We start from the raw sequence: 16,523 nt of genomic DNA on the forward strand, positions 1-16,523 counted from the left end.
ACTCTGGGTGGGGTAGTTAGCAAGGTTCCAAGGAGCTAACAGGACTGGGAAGGAGGAACAGAGGACATTCCAGTGCATTTCACTCAGACATCTCCCCTCTAATTTTTGGCCTTTTTGCTTTTCATCTATGCTCTAGTCCTGGCACAAACTGATAAAAGCTTTGTTGTGTGGCTCCTCTCATCTTTCCGTTAGAATGCACTCTCATGAGCAGCAAACTAATGTAAAGGTGGTCTCTAAGTAGTGGGAGAGGGATGGTCTGTGGGCTCCCCACCACACAGCGGCACATCCTGAGTTCGGTGGAGCCCCGTCATCCTAAGGGCACAGCCTCTGGTCTCTCTGTAGAACAACTGGTGATTTGAACTGCATTTCATTTTGCTGAAGATGAGAGTTTCTAGCATATCAGCAACTTGATTGCTGGCAGCTGGCCCATTTGGTACCTTTCCTCAAATCCATCATTTTTGGATGCTTTTCTGAGGTTTTCTGTATAATGCTTTTCAATAGAGACATCCTACTATCAAAAAAGAAAAAAAAATTCCTTTAAGTCAGACAAATACCTACATCTCAATTTCTCTATATTTAATCTAGAAATAGTTCAGGCACTCTGGAAGTTTCATGGAAGTTGGGAGTCACTCAATGAATACCTCCTGAGCACCAGCGATGAGCAGGGACTATTCCAGGAGCTGGAAATAGAAGTACAATACACAAACAAGCCAAATGATGCCATTACAGTTTGATATACTATTTATTTAGTTATTAATATGGACAGCCTATTATGCAACATTATAGATATCTTTCAAAACCTAAAATACAGTCCACTATCCAGCCCAGGAGGAGACAATGAACAAGATCATTCTTACAGTAAATGTAGCATAAGCACTCACAATAATTGTCCTTTTCTTGGACATCACAGGGAACAGTCAGTCAAAAGGTTCTTTTACCTCCGCTGGGGTTTTAACTTTCTTGAATGACCGCTATTTCAGAGTCAGAAGTCCGCCTTCGAGCCCCCCACAGAGATGTGTAGCATCAGTGTTGGAGAGCAAGGAGCCTGCCTTACCTTTCAGCCAGTATTCGTCAAACTTGAGCATACGGAAAAGGCAGGTATGTCACGGGGGTGTTCTGATTAATTTACAAAGATTGTGTTTCAGAGCTCTAAAAACCCGTGTGGTGGTGGTGGTAGTAGTGGCAGTGAAGAGTACGCTACATTTTGCCAAGGAGGTCTGCTCATCTCTCGAGTCCTGGCACCGTCACTTTTCCATTAGGCTTTAAGATCTACTCAAGTTCTCTGTGAAAAGTAGAGGTGGGAAGTGCTAACAGCTACTAGTATGAAGCCATCTGCAGAATGAACTGGACTGGCTGCTATGGCTTTTATAACCTGCTTCCTTTCTTTAGACAAACATTTCTGAAACTTTTTCTGTATGTCCTGCTAGTTCTCAAAAAAAAGGGCTAAGACTGACGAAACATCTGGCTTTCAAGCTGGATGATGATAAATAAAACAAAATCCATTCTCCAATGAGCTATACTCAAATTTCTCAGTTGAAAACAAATGCCAAGTGACTTTTAAAGACATGTGCTGGACAATATTAGCTGATGGAAGAAATTCTGAGGTGAAACTGTACTATACCAAAATCTAAAATACAGGCAAAAAAACAAGATGTATTAGTGTAATATTCTTCAACCCCTTAGTTTTTTGTTGAAAACTACAAATGTTTTCAGCATCAGGCTACTGATGATGGCCAATTAAATATGAAATTAGAAAACCTCAGGAAGTCTTGCCAAGTTTGTGGCAGTTTCAAGAGTCTACAAAGGAAGAAGAAGAAACCATAGGGTAAAGAGTGAGAGCGTTGGACTTTATTTAATTCTAGGTACCATGGATTTGACATTAGTAGGTAAGACTAACGAATAAGCAGCCATACAGGTTTTTTGGTCGCTGTGCTTTCCAAGCACCAGTAAATGGAGCTTTTTTACTATTAATCCCATCTTTCGTGAGCTGATCAGATCCTGCTGCATTCTCGTTTGTTTCTAATTTACCAATACATGAGTATGCAGTTTACCAAGGGTGAGGAGCAAGTCACTGTGTAGTACCAAGTTTACGTCATCACAGGACTACAACATGCACGTTCTACTTAATGGCGCTCAAGCAACAGGAATACAAGAAAACAGTTATGGGTGGAGACTTGTTCTTGACGAATTCATGTTCACACTAACTATGGGTTTAGAAATCTTACGGGGCAGGTCCCTAGAGCAGTTCTTCAGTTGGCATTGGAGTGTTACACGCATGCACAAGTGATGTGGAAGAGGATGGCGCAGAAGAGGCAGCTGGATGGAGGACAAGGGGAAATGAGAGGGATGTCGGGGGGGCAGTTCTCAGCTTTCCACAGCAAGCCTCTGCTCTGTGAGAGAGGCCTGCTGAGCAACGCTTTTGTTCTCATGACTGCGAAGTTTCGACACAACGTCTAGAAAGGCCAAATCCTGTACCTCCTTGTGCAGAGATTCTGGAAGACAGAAACAGGACAACAGGTATGCTTCTATTAGATTGTTCTAATCTCACTATACACACTACCCAAAACATATACCCAGAATGCTTGGTTAAATGATGCTGAGTTATAAAAATAGATCTGTTTTAAATTTTGTGGCAAATAAAAAGGTTTTACCTCTCCAGAGGGAGGGGAAACGCGTATACTTACACCAGACTCATGTTGCTGGGCAGCAGAAAGCAACACAACATTGTAAAGCAGTTATCCTCTGATTAAAAAACAAAGTTATACCTCACCTCCTTTCAACAGATTTCCTATCTTCTTTCTCTTGCTCTATTTAACTTCAATTACAGTAAAATACAGGATTCCTCTCAAGGCCAGTAAGTTTAATGTAATTAGCATTCCTCAAGCTGGTGTATTTATTTTGATAAAACTGAGGTATAAAACCAGTTGGAGTAGCAATACTCAGATTTTAAAATAATTGATATTTGTAGAGCATTCCATCCAAAAGCAGCAGAAAACACCTTCTCAAGAGCACGTGGAACATTCTCCAGGACTGACCACATGTTGGGCCCCACAGTGAGCCCTGGTAAATTTAAGAATCTTGAAATCACATCAAGTATCTTATCTGACACAATGCTATGAGATTGGAAATTAACTATAAGAAAAACTGTAAAACATACACATGTGGAAGCGAAACAATACGCTATTAAACAACCACTAGCTCACTAATCACTAACCACTAATCACTGAAGAAATCAAAGAGGAAATTAAAAAAAAAAAAACCTAGAGACAAATGAAAACAAAAGCACAAAAATCCAAAACCTATGGGACATAGCAAAATCAGTTCTAAGAGGGAAGTTTATTGCAATACAGTTTTACCTCAGGAAACATCTCAAAACAATCTAGTTGTATCTAATGCAACTAGAGAAAGAAGAACTACCAAAAACCCAAAGTTAGTGGAAAGAAAGACAGACTTAGCAGAAATAAATGGGACAGACATGGAGAAAACAGATAAGATCAATGAAGCTGGTTCTTTGAAAAGATCTTGATAAACCTTTAGCCAGACTTGTCAAGAAAAATGGAGAAGGCTCAAATCAATAAAATTAAAAATGAAAAAGAGGTTATAATAGACACCACAGAAATACAAAGGATCATGAGACTACTACAAGCAACTATACACCAATAAAATGGACATCCTAGAAGAAATGGACAAATTCTTAGAAAGGTACAATCTCCCAAGACTGGTCTGTTTATATATTTTTCCATTTGTTCCTGGTGCAGTAACAAGAAATGAAATGGAAAATGTGATTAAAAACTTCCCAACAAAAGTTCAGGACCAGATGGCTTCACAGGTGAATTCTATCAAGTATTTAGAGAAAAGTTAACACCTATCTTTCTTAAACTATTCCAAAAAATCAGAGGAAGAAACACTCTCAAACATTTTATGACGCCATCATCCCTGATACCAAAACCAAAGATACCACAAAATCAAGAAATTTATAGGCCAATATCACTGATGATCACAGACAGAAAAATCCTTAACAAAATATTAGCAAACCAAATCCAACAATACAGTAAAAGGTTCACTTGAAACTATCACAACACTATTAATCATTATTATACTCCAATATAAAAAAAAAATTTTTTTTAAGTCAGGGGTATGTAATGTACACCATAGGGAATATAGTCAATGATACTGCATTAATTTTGTATGGTGACAGTTTATTAGACTTATAGTGGTGATCAATTCATAACATATATGAATGTTGAATTGCTATGTTGTATACCTGAAGCTAATATCATATGTCAACTATATTTTAATAAAAATTAAAGAAAAAACAAACTCAATACATTAAAAAGATCATTCACCCTGATTAAGTGGGATTTATCCCAGGGATGCAACACAACAAAGTAAAGGATAAAAACCATATGATCATCTCAATAGATGAAGAAGTTTTGACAAAATTAAAGACTTATTTATGATAAAACCCCTCCAGAAAGTGGGCATAGAGGGGACAGACCTCAACATAATAAAGGCCATATAAAACCTACCTTACATCACAATACAAACATTAAGTCATAATAGATCAAAGACCTGAACATAAGAGCTGAAACTCTAAGAAACTTAAAACTTTAAAAAATTTAAAGAAAACCTAGGGGAAAAACTTTACAATATTAGGTTTAGTAATGTTTTCTTGGATATGCACAAAGTAACCTAGGCCACAAAAGGAAAAAGAGAAACTGGGCTTCACCAAAATCAAAAACTTCTGGGTGTCAAAGGACACAATAGTGAAAAGGCAACTCTTGAAATAGGTGAAAATATGTGTGAATCATATGTCCAGTAAGGATTTAATATATAGAACATATAAAGAATTTCAACAACCAACAAGAAACAACCCAAATAAAAAATAGGCAAAGGATCTGAATAAACATTTCACCAAGAAGATAAGATATACAAATGGCCAATGAGCAACTAAAGATCCCCAACATCACTAATCATTAGGGAAAAGCAAATCAAAATTATAGTAAGTTACCATCTGACACCCATTAGGATGGCTATCATCAAGACAAAATAGCATACCTAGTGAGGATGTAGAAATGGAACCTATGTGCACTTCTGGTGGGAATGTAAAAATGGTGCAGCCACTGTGGAAAAGGGTACAGTGTTTCCTCACAAAATTAAACTAGAATTTTGTATATATATGCAAACTAACTGAAAGAAGGAGCTCATATTTGTGCACCCATGTTCAGAGTGGCATTACTCACAACAGCCACAAGGTGAAAATAATCCAAATGTCCACTGACTGGCTGAATGGATAAACAAAGTGTAATATATACAAACAATGGAACATTCTTCAGCCTTAAGAAAGAATGGAATTCTGACACGCTACACATGAGCCTTGAAAATATCATGCTAAGGGAAAATAAGCCAGACACAAAAGAAAAAATATTGTATGGTTCCACTTACATAGGGTACAAAGAGCAGTCAAATTCATAAAGACAGAAAATAAAACTGTGGTTGCCAAAAGCTGGGAAGATGAGTGACTAGGAAGTTATGGTTTAAAGTCTATGGAGTTTCAGTTTGGAAAGAAGTAAAAGGCCTGGAGAATGATAGGGATGACTGCACAGAGAAGTGAATGAACTTAATCCACTGGACTCTACACTTAAAATGGTTCAAATGGAAAACTACATGTATATTTTACATTAAGAAATGAACAATTATGAACATACTTGAAACAAATGATATCAGCTAGGAAACAGAAGATATAAGGAACAGAAATTTTTGGAACTCAGAACTATATACATGTAGTGGGTATGTGTATTGCATATATACACAGAAGTAGACTTGCTAGGTCATAAAATAATTCCGTTTAATTTTTTTGAAGACACAGTGGCTACAATAAAAAGCTTGATAGGCTCAAGAACAGAATGGAAAGACAGAAGAAATAATCAGTGAACTTTAAGACAAAGCAATACAAATTACCCAGTCTGAACAAAAGAGAGGTAACAAGCTGGAAAAAAATGAACAAAACTTCAGAGCCTTGAGGGATATAACTAAAAAGCTCACATTTGTGTCATGAGAGGCCTTGAAGGACAAAAGGAATAGGGTGGGACTGAAAAAGTACCTGAAGAAATATGGTTAAGAGCTTTCCAAATTTAGCAAAAGACAAAACGCCTATAGATTCAAGAAGCTGAACAAACCTTACATAGGATAATCCCAAAGAAATTCATGCCAAGACACAGTCTAGTCAAACTTTTGAAAACTATTAACAAAAGAAAGTCTTAGGACAGAAATGACACCTTACCTACAAGTGAAAAACAAATCCAGAGATGGTGGATTTCTCATAAGAAATCATGGAGGCCAGAAGAAAGTGGCACGACATTCAAATTTTGAAAGAAAAGAACTGTCAACCCAGAATTCTATACAGAGAAGATATTTTTTAGAAATGAAGAGGAAATCAAGATACTCTCAAAGAAAATGAATAAGTGAGGAACAATAAAGGAAATGACAATTTGTTACAAGCAGACCTAACCTAAAATAATGGCTAAAGGAAATTCTTTAAACAGGAAGAGAATGTTTTTTTTTAAAAAGCAATCTTGGAACATCAGAAAGAAAGAACAGATATAGCAAAGACATAGATAAATACAATAGCTTTCCTTTCCTCAAGTGTTTTCTGGATTATCTTTGATGCTTGAAAACAAAAATTGTAACACTAATGTGGTTCTAAGTGTATAAATGAGAAATATCACCAAATTGAAAAGACACATGCACTGGCACCTCCATGCAGCATTATTTACAAAAGCCAAGATACAGCAGCAATATAAGTGTCTGAGGGTAGATGAATGAGTAAAGAAATGATGGTGTGTTTGTATGATGGAATACTACTCAGCCATGAAAAAGAATAAAATCTTGCCATTTATGACAATACGGCTGGACCTTGAGGGACTTCTAAGTGAAATGAGACAAAGATAAAGACCACATGATCTCTCTTATATGTGGAATCTAAATACCAAGTTCATTAGATACGGACAACAGATTGGTGGTTACAAGGGGCAGGGATTGGGGGTTGGAGAAATGGGTGAATTTTTTTTTTTTTAGTTTAAATATTAAAAACTACAGTAATAAAAAAAAAATCCAAAGAAACAGTAAATGATTTTTGCTTACTGATTAAGCAACACACACTTTTCCCCCCTACTTATTTCCCCTCCAACTTGGATTTCATATTACAAAAAAAGCAAATTTACCAGTAGAGCAAATAATATTTCTATTTTTGTCTAACAGAACAAAAATAGAAAGAAAAATTCAGAAAATACCCAAAGACAATACTCCCTAACTAACTAGAGACTTAACACAAGAGCATCTTGACCATTTATTTATTGGTCAAATTGAGAAGGGATGCACTCTTTTTAAGGAAAATTTTAACATCTGGGGGGTTGCCCGAGCAGGATTTGTGGAAAGTATCAGCAATTATTTCAAAGCAGAGGAATACTGGGGCGTTAGTCAGTATAGCAGAACACAACAGAAAACACTACTATGGGCAATGCAGACAGAGCCATGTCAGCAACATCCAAAAAGATGGAGCTGCAAGCCAAGGGATTCCATGACTTCAGTTCCTTTAGCATAGTTGACACAGCTGCAAAGAAAGCCAAGTTGACCTGATGCCATTACACAGTCCCCTCATTTAACTCTCCTTGTTCTGATCAAAGCTCATCAAGCAACCCTTGATGCCTGTCTGCCCTGAAGGAGTCAATGCACCAGACGTGCATTTGTGGTGCTCCGAGATCAGTGGCAGTCATGCTTCTCATTATAAATGGGTAAACCACCATTCTGGTTTTGTACCTGGATGAGGTGAGCCTATCTCAAGAGACAGATCCACTCTTGGTGTATGCAAAAAAAAGTCTACCTAGAAACCCAACCCTGCCCATCAAGGCTAAATTCCAGAGATGCTTTCCTGAAACTCACCCCCCTCTACTGCCCACCATCTTGGCTGTTACCATCACCTTGAAAGTTGCTAACCAGACAGGCCCATTTATATTCACCACTCCTCACCCAGCACCACTGCAATGTGGTGCTTATTTCCTTCACAGTCTTGGCTTCCTTGTCTAATAAATGGCAGTAATGATTCTGACAACCAACTCTGGATGAAATTACATAATCCTTAAGCATTAAAAAAAAGCACAGGGGATGACAGAGTGGATTAAAACACATGACCTAACAACACACTGCCTACACTTCAAATACAAGATACAGCAGACTGAATCTAAACGGGTAGAAAAGGACCGAGTGAATGTGATTCAAAAGAAAGTAGGAGTAGCTATATTAATATCACATAGACTTCAGAGCAAAGACTACTACCAGAGACAGAGAGAAATGTTACATATTGATGGAAAGGTAAATTCTCTAGGAAGGCACAGTGATCCTAAAGGTGTATGTACCTACCAACAGAACTGCAAAATATATGAAGCAAAACCTGATAGAACTGAAGGGAGATAAAGACAGATTAACAATTACAGTTGGAAACTTCAACACCCCTCTCGATAATTGACAGAAGTAGTAGAAAATCAGCAAGAGTATATCAATAGAAACACCAATGCCTGGCAAAAGGATCTTACTGACATTTGTAACACTCACCACTCGGTAACAGCAGGATGCATGCTCTTCTCCGGTGTCCATGAAATATATACCAAGATATGCCAATTTCTTGAACAAATTCCTTAGCTAATATCATGGTACACAAAATCAGAACTTGTTCTTTATATAAAATATTTTAGGGGGTTAATGAAACTTAAACCTATTAATTTCTTAACACTGATTTTTACCTATATAGTGCTACATAATTTTTATTACCAAGAATCTTTTGAAAGTATTTGCAATGTAAAAGTAACCCTATATCTTCCATAAATTTTAAATGCTTTTAAAACCCAAAGCCACCACTTACTATTATTTTATATTTAGTGTCAACCCTATGTTGAGGAACATCAAATGACGGAGGACACACGTACCAGATCCCATGAGAGCACAGATCAGGACCATGGAATTGTATTTGATTTCAGGAGCACTTCTCTCATCTGCTAGCAGCCTGTGCAAGATCTGTACAAGCTGAGCACTTTCTAGGTCTTTCTCAGCAGTACCTGGAACATGAAATAAAGTATCAGTTATATTCACTGGGTATACACCTGGTACACTCTGGCTAAAAATTGCTTCCCCTTTTAGAAAATGATCATGTTAAACCTTCTGAAAGGAACTGATAAGCAGAAAAGATGGTATGATATACTATGTACTATCACCATCTTCAAAAATTATCATGACCAAATAGGCACATGAAAAGATATTCAGCATTGCTAGTTATTAGAGAAATGCGAATCAAAACTACAATGAGGTATATCACCTCACACCTGTCAGAATGGCTACCATCAAAAAATCCACAAACAACAAATGCTGGAGAGGGTGGGGAGAGAAGGGAACCCTCCTGGACTGTTGGTGGGAATGTAAATTGGTAGAGCCACTATGGAGAACAGTATGGAGGTTCCTTAAAAAGCTAAAAATATAACTACCCTCTGATCCTGCAATCCCACTCCTGGGCATATATCCAGAGAAAAACATGGCCCCAAAAGATACATGCACTGCAATGTTCACTGCAGCACTGTTTACAATAGCCAAGGCATGGAAACGACCTAAATGTCCATCAACAGAGGAATGAATGAAGATGATGTGGTGTGTATGTATACACACACACAACGGAATAGTACTCCGCCATTAAAAGGAATGCAATAAGGCCATTTGTAGCAACATGGATGACCTAGAGAGAGTCATACTGAGTGAAGTCAGTCAGACAGAGAAGGAGAAACAGCGTATGACACCCCTTTACTGTGGACTCTAAAACAAAATGATACAAGTGAATTTCCTTACAAAACAGAGAGACTCACAGACTTAGAAAACAAACCCATGGTTGCCAGGGGGAAGGGATAGTTAACAACTTTGGGAAGGTCATGTACACACTGTGATATTTAAAATGGATAAAGAAGTGCTCACTTCAGCAGCACATATACTAATATGGATAACCAACAAGGACCTATTGTATAGCACATGGAACTCTGCTCAATGTTATGTGCCAGCCTGGATGTGAGGGGGATTTGGGGGAGAATGGATACATGTATATGTATGGCTGAGTCCCTTCCCTGTTCACCTCAAACTATCAAAACTTTGTTAATCAGTTATACCCCAAACAAAATGTTTTTGGTGTTAAAAAAAAAAAATTTTTTTTTTAAATTATCATGGCCAATTGTGTATCCTTTATCTCTCTTCTTATCTACCTATTCTTTATAGTCACATAATTTCCTCTATATGTATTCTAGAATGTATCTTTAAGAGAATGCTACCCTGAAATTCCTATCAAAATTCCAATAGGATTTTCAAGAGAAAATAGATAAGCTTATACTAAAATGGTGTGTGGGAAACCACAGGTCCTAAATGAGGTAAACAATCTTGATAAAGAATAATAAAGTGGGAGGAAGTCCTCTACTTGATATGATGAAGGTCACTATATAGGATCAGTTATCAAGAGTGTGGTGTTGGTGGAGAGACAGACACACAGGACAAAGGAACTGAAAGAAGACCCTAGAAGCAGACCCACAGAAATATGCTCAACTGATTCTTGACAAAATCAATTAAGTGGAGGAAAGACAGCCTTTTCAACAAATGGTGCTGGGGCAAGTAGATCCATAAGCAAGGGAAAAAAAGAAAGAAAGAAACCCTGACCTAAACCTCACATTTTATATAGATATTAACTAAAAAAAGGATCACAGACTTAAATGTAAAACTACAGGACTTTCAGGATACAAATAATCCTTAAAACTCAATAGTTTAAAAAAAAAATTAGAAAATGAGCAAAAGACACAGGTATTTTGCCAAGGAATATATAAGATGGAAAAGAAGTGCATAAAGATGTTCAACATCGGTAGTCTTTAGAAAAGTGGAAATTAAAACTACATGAGGTATCACTACATATCTCTCGGATTGACTAAAATTTTAAAAATTAGGGATAATATTAAATATTGGTGAGGGTAAAGAGAAAACTAAGTCACTTATACAGTGCTGGCAGGAATGTAATTTTTCCAGAGCCACTCTGGAAAACAGTTTGTTATTTCTTAAAAAAACAAACATGCAGTTACCGTACAACCTAGCAGTTATAACTCCTAGGCATTTATCCAGAAAAATGAAAATTTGTGTTTACATAAAATCCTGTACATGAATGCTCTTTGCAGCTTTATTTTTAAAAGTCCCAAAGTAGAATCAGTTCAGATGTCCTTCAATAGGTGAATGGTTAAACAAGTCGTGGTACATACAAATCGTAAAATACTATTCAGTAATGGGAAGGAATAAACTATGGTCACACAAATCAATGACTCTTTAGGAAATTACGCTGACCAAAAAAAGCCAATTTCAAAAGGTCATATACTATATGATTCCATTCATACATTTCTGAAATGAAAAAAAAAATTTAGAAATGAAGGGTAGGTTAGTGGTTTCCAGGGATTAGGAGGGTAGGAGGCAGGTGAATGTGGTTATGAATGGAGGATCCTTGGGGAATTAGAACTGTTCAGATACACCTACACAGGTGATCAAGCTGAATTTAACATAAATAGAAATGAGTACAAGTAAAACTGGGGAAGTCTGAACTAGAGGTAAATTTTATCAGGGGTTGGGATGTTATACTAGGTTTGCAAAATGTTACCACTGGGCAAAACTGGGCAAACTGTGAAGGTATCTTTATTATTTCTTTTAATTGCATGTGAATTTACAATTACCAAAAAAAAAAAAAAAAAGGACTCTTTAAAATGTTGCTATAATACTATTATCATACAAAAATTTTATAATTCCTTAATAGTATCTAAAAACCTGAAAGGATACAGGTTTGGAAAAATATGGTTTTCAAAGTGTGTTGTATGTTAAAAAGATAGTATGGGCTTATTTTTAAATCTTAGGCTCAAGGAGCCTAGTAAAAACTAGGTGATAATGACAACAAATGTAATTATGTATTATCATTTTATATAGTTCTATGGTGAGGTAATCTGACTCAGGCAAATGCTCAGTTATTAAGAAGAAGGCAAAATTAAAGCCTATTTAGAAGATGCTAGTTATGAAGGGCACAAGACCAGATTCACCCCAGGTTGGTAGGTCAAGGATATTCTAAAATTGCTTCATCACTAAGCCATTTTACAAAATCAAGTCATGAACTCTGTTTGGCATTCAGTGTCCTCACCAATTCTCACCTCTTCGTCATAGTCTCTGATGAAGTAATCTCCCCTACCCATGGAGGAAATCATAGGCTAGGCCAGGACTCAAACTGACTTCCACAGCATCTTTAACTTAAGTCACCAAAGTGACATACACCTTCTTAAAGTCTTGTGTGTGCATGCGTGCGTGCTTAGTTGAGTCTGACTCTCTGCGACCCTATGGACTGTAGCCCACCAGGCTCCTTTGTCCGTGGAATTTTCCAGGCAAGAATACTGGAGCAGATTGCCATGTCCTCCTCCAGGGTATCTTCCCAACCCGGGGATCGAACCCACATCTCCTGCATCTCCTCCTTTGGCAGGCGGGTTCTTTACCACTGAGGCACCTGGGAAGCTTGAAGTCTTTTCTAGCTTTAAAATTCAAGAAAATTTTACATCCTATGATTTTTTTAAAAAATCATATAGGGTTTTAAAGTTTATAACCTGTTAAGAGGACAAAAAATTCAAATCTCTCATACCTGAAATCTGAGTAAATCTGACATTAGAGGAAGATATACCATTTATATCTTTTGGCTTCTCCTTCCTGGGATATTCCCCACAGTGAGAGTTATGGACATAAGTCATCACTTAGAACTGAAGTGATCAGTTAACAGTATTTACAGTATCTCTGAAGGGAACAGGACTTGTCTAATAAGTCTACAGGCCTCCTTTGTGTAAGGTAGCCTCAGGTCTTACCTCAGGCCATGTGACTTTCATTGTCTCCAGCTGACTACCTATCAGAGCTTGGTTCCTGACACAAAGTTGCCTCCCATAAACTAGATGTCTATGAGTGAGCTTTTCCTGAAGAATTCTGAGTAACAGGGATACTGCCACGAAGAGACTAACTGAATCATTTAGACTCTGCTTTGGGGGAACTCTGAGTGTACATACACAGAAGAGTGACATAAAAGGTGAAGATTTAGAATGAAGGTGATGCTATAAAGCGATAGGAACCATGGTGACAGACAGGAGACCAGCAAGAGACAGAATCAGCAGTGTAGACAAGAGAATCTGAGTGGCTGGAAGAGTAGCAAACTCTAAACTTGCTATTGTATTCTAAATAGTGTTTCATTTTTCCATGAGGCCTGCTGAAATTCCCTAAGCGCCTAAAATCTGAGATATCATTTAAGAGTCAAACTAACATTAAAGCATTGCCTTAAAAATATTACCAAAAGAACAACCCAAAGGGACACCTATGGTGACAATCTATAGAGTATGGTTTTCCATTTACTCAGATATAGTATAGACACACACTGGCAAAATGCTTCTGGTCAAAGGTTTTGTCTGACTTCTATTCCACTCCTGTGCTTCCTTTCATCCAAGATAAAAATAGGAGAAAATAAGTTTGTCACTGGGGTACTTACCCAATTCTAAAGCTGCTATTAGTGCCAAAGCAACAAGGGCTTCATTCTGCATTATTACATGTTCACTAGTTGCCATGGTAACTAGATGCTTGATGCCACCACTTTGTACAATGGTTTTAATTACATCCTACAATAAATAAGTATCATGAAATTATAAACTTTAATTTTAAACATAAACTGCATTACAATCAGTCAATTCACTCTTGAGTGTTTTTCTGACAGTGTCCCTATGAATCATTACATTTAACCATAATTTTTTTTCTTCATAGAAAAGAAGGAAAAAGCTTTTAGCTTTAAATAAATTCATCAAAAAATGACAACTTAAACTACCTAAGCAAAAAAGACCACTGCAGTTCATATCAAGGAAGAGAGTTTCAGAAGCTAACAAACAAAACTGCCACTGACCCAAATGTTCACCTACCATGAGATCAACAAAACAGAATAGATCTTGGAATAATAATAATAAAAAGTTCTTCCTTTCAAATTCTTATTATTAATATAATACCAGGTGACTGCTTTTCAGATGAACCAGGTGAAGCTTTTTATGTATGTATGTATGCATGTATCCACGTAGTCTTAAAACCTTTGTTGTATCTGACAAAGTAAGATTACATACAACAGGACTTGAGGAGAACTTAAACCAAAATTCTGTCTCCCTCATTTCTCATAGTACCTTCACCTCTGTCCTTTCCAGTGGCAGTGGGGCAGTGGGCTCCAGACTCAATAGATCTCACTGACTGAGTAAATTACAAAAGCTCTCTGCATCTCAGAGATATCACTTGAGATAATGTAAGTGTATATCTCATAGGTTTTTGTTATACAAAATTACATGAAAAGCACACATAAAAGTATACAGCAAAGGCTAGATGAAAAGAAATGGCTACACTTATTTCTAGTACTCACTTTTGTCTTCATCTCACTTAGGGTTTTGTGGCCTTCAAACTCAAGTCTTTGTTGGTCTGACCGCCACATGTAACAGGAATTTAATAAGAGTTCCAGATTCAGATGCCAAAATATGTCTGTCTGTTTTAATCTAGTTAACAGAATTATGGTTTGCCTAAACGAAACCACTGGTAAGCGACCTCATGGAATGGAGCAAAGAGTTACGGTAAAGACTCCAAAAAGGACAGAAGAGTGATCTGGGAATAAGCAAGTTAGTTGGAATGTCAGTTCTTCCCATAGTCTCTCATTTTGATGAATGACATGATGACCCCACCTGGTCCCAAGCCCCAAACGTGGAATTATCTCTAAAACCTCCTTCTCCTTTGACCCCAATGTTGAATTCTGTCAGTTCTACCACCCATATCTTTCTCAAATCCTTCTTTTTCATCCTCACTGCTACTATTAGGCTGAACTATATGCTATTTGTTTCTTCATGTCAAAATGGTCGAATATCAGCAATTTCAAATTACTCAACCCAAATCCTTAGTTCAGCCCTTCATCATCTCTCATGTATACTTTTGAAAGAGCTTTGTTTTCCTCGCCCCTAGTAAATAAGCTGTGGCGTCATCTTTCTAGGAAAACCAAGTAATGGCACCCAGCTGCTTAAAATCCTTTGGGAGCTTCTTAATTCTCTACAGAATCAACCTGGCACATAGTTCATCTTAATCCCCACTTCTCTTCCCCTTTGGTGACTGTCTCTGGGCCCGACAGAGTACAGTTATGATGGAGCAGAGTTAAGAGGAGGACCACAGGAATTCATTTTGCTCTTCTTTCTGAATACTTTCCATCTCGTCAACAATACGCTTGGTCCTGTCCTGGTGTCAATGAAATGGATGGGCTTTCAGGCTGCTCTAGGTGAGACAGGTGGTAGGAAGGTCCAAAAGTTACCAGCGGTTTTTGCTCCAGGGAAAGACACCAAGAGATAGCATGTGATGGGAAGGAACATTCTGTGACCAATCAGCTGGAATAGCTACTGTGGTGAAGTCAATTATTTATATAAAGGAGATTTACTCAAGACAAGGAGTACCTTTAAGATTTTTTTCTTGCCATCTTTTAATCTGTTTCATAAATAAATGAATGGTTTCCTCAGACTTACTTTTGATTTACTGTGTCGTATGAGGGCAGAGAGCAGTCTGTTTGACTCTCCCATCACACCAGCATGATCTTTGGCTTCACACCACTCCACCAAACGCTCCACTAACTTAACATTTTTTCCCAGTTGTTCAGCAGCTTCTGCTATAGGAAAGAAGGCAAACCACAAAGGAATGAGTCACTACAGGCAATCAACTAAAACAACTAGTTAAAGATGTAAGAGTGTGAAGGAAAATTAAAGGTCTAAAAAACAGAACACAACAATATTGTTAAATAAGAACTGCAAAATACTCTATCTAATGGATTATTGAGATTTTTTATATAAAGTTACGGACTTTTATACAAAAAATGAAATAACTTTATACTCTTTTGGCTCAGCCTGGTAGTCTGTTAGTACTCTGGAAAACCATACCAAAGAGTTTTCAGCAGTACTCTAAGGAATCAATACACATAAAGTTTAGAATTTAGAAATAAATAAATATAACTCATTCCAAGGATTAGTTTTCATTATTGTTTCTGTAAACAGAAACATGATCTCACTGGTTGTAAAACAAATTAAAAATTTTTTTGAATGTTACTGTATTGAAACAATGATTTTGAAGACAAGGGAAAATCAGTATAGAAAATGTCAAAACATAAAAATTCCCTCAAGAACTGTTAATAAATCAATCTAAAACCAGATTATACCTACAAATGAAGAGAAGTGCAATATAATTTCCATTTAAAGACAATTATAACAAGTATGGAAATTAATTAATGGGGATCTAAAATCAATCTCTTTTGCCTTTTATTTGCTACTTATCTCTATGATTACATAATTCTGAAAGCTAAAAATAGATCCTTTTTCATACAAAACATACACCTTAGGAAAGAA

At 37.0% G+C, this 16,523-nt stretch overlaps 1 protein-coding gene across 5 annotated transcripts in view; it reads right to left on the bottom strand.

Annotated features, from left to right (window-relative positions):
• Window positions 1–723: 723 nt before the first annotated feature.
• RAP1GDS1 (Rap1 GTPase-GDP dissociation stimulator 1) overlaps window positions 724–16,523 on the bottom strand; it is a 155,678-nt gene continuing 139,878 nt past the window's right edge. For 4 of the 5 annotated variants that reach the window (XM_061164366.1, XM_061164367.1, XM_061164364.1 and 1 more), the window contains 4 exons: window positions 15,654–15,793; window positions 13,616–13,742; window positions 8,982–9,110; window positions 724–2,492 (listed from right to left, as the gene is read on the bottom strand). In XM_061164366.1, the coding sequence (XP_061020349.1) occupies window positions 2,365–2,492; window positions 8,982–9,110; window positions 13,616–13,742; window positions 15,654–15,793 (524 nt within the window). In that variant the 3' untranslated portion in view covers window positions 724–2,364. The remainder of the gene's footprint in view (window positions 2,493–8,981; window positions 9,111–13,615; window positions 13,743–15,653; window positions 15,794–16,523) is intronic. The other variant, XM_061164365.1, reaches the window with a different exon arrangement.

This window comes from Dama dama, chromosome 17, assembly GCF_033118175.1.
Source record: "Dama dama isolate Ldn47 chromosome 17, ASM3311817v1, whole genome shotgun sequence".
Lineage (NCBI taxonomy): Eukaryota > Metazoa > Chordata > Mammalia > Artiodactyla > Cervidae > Dama > Dama dama.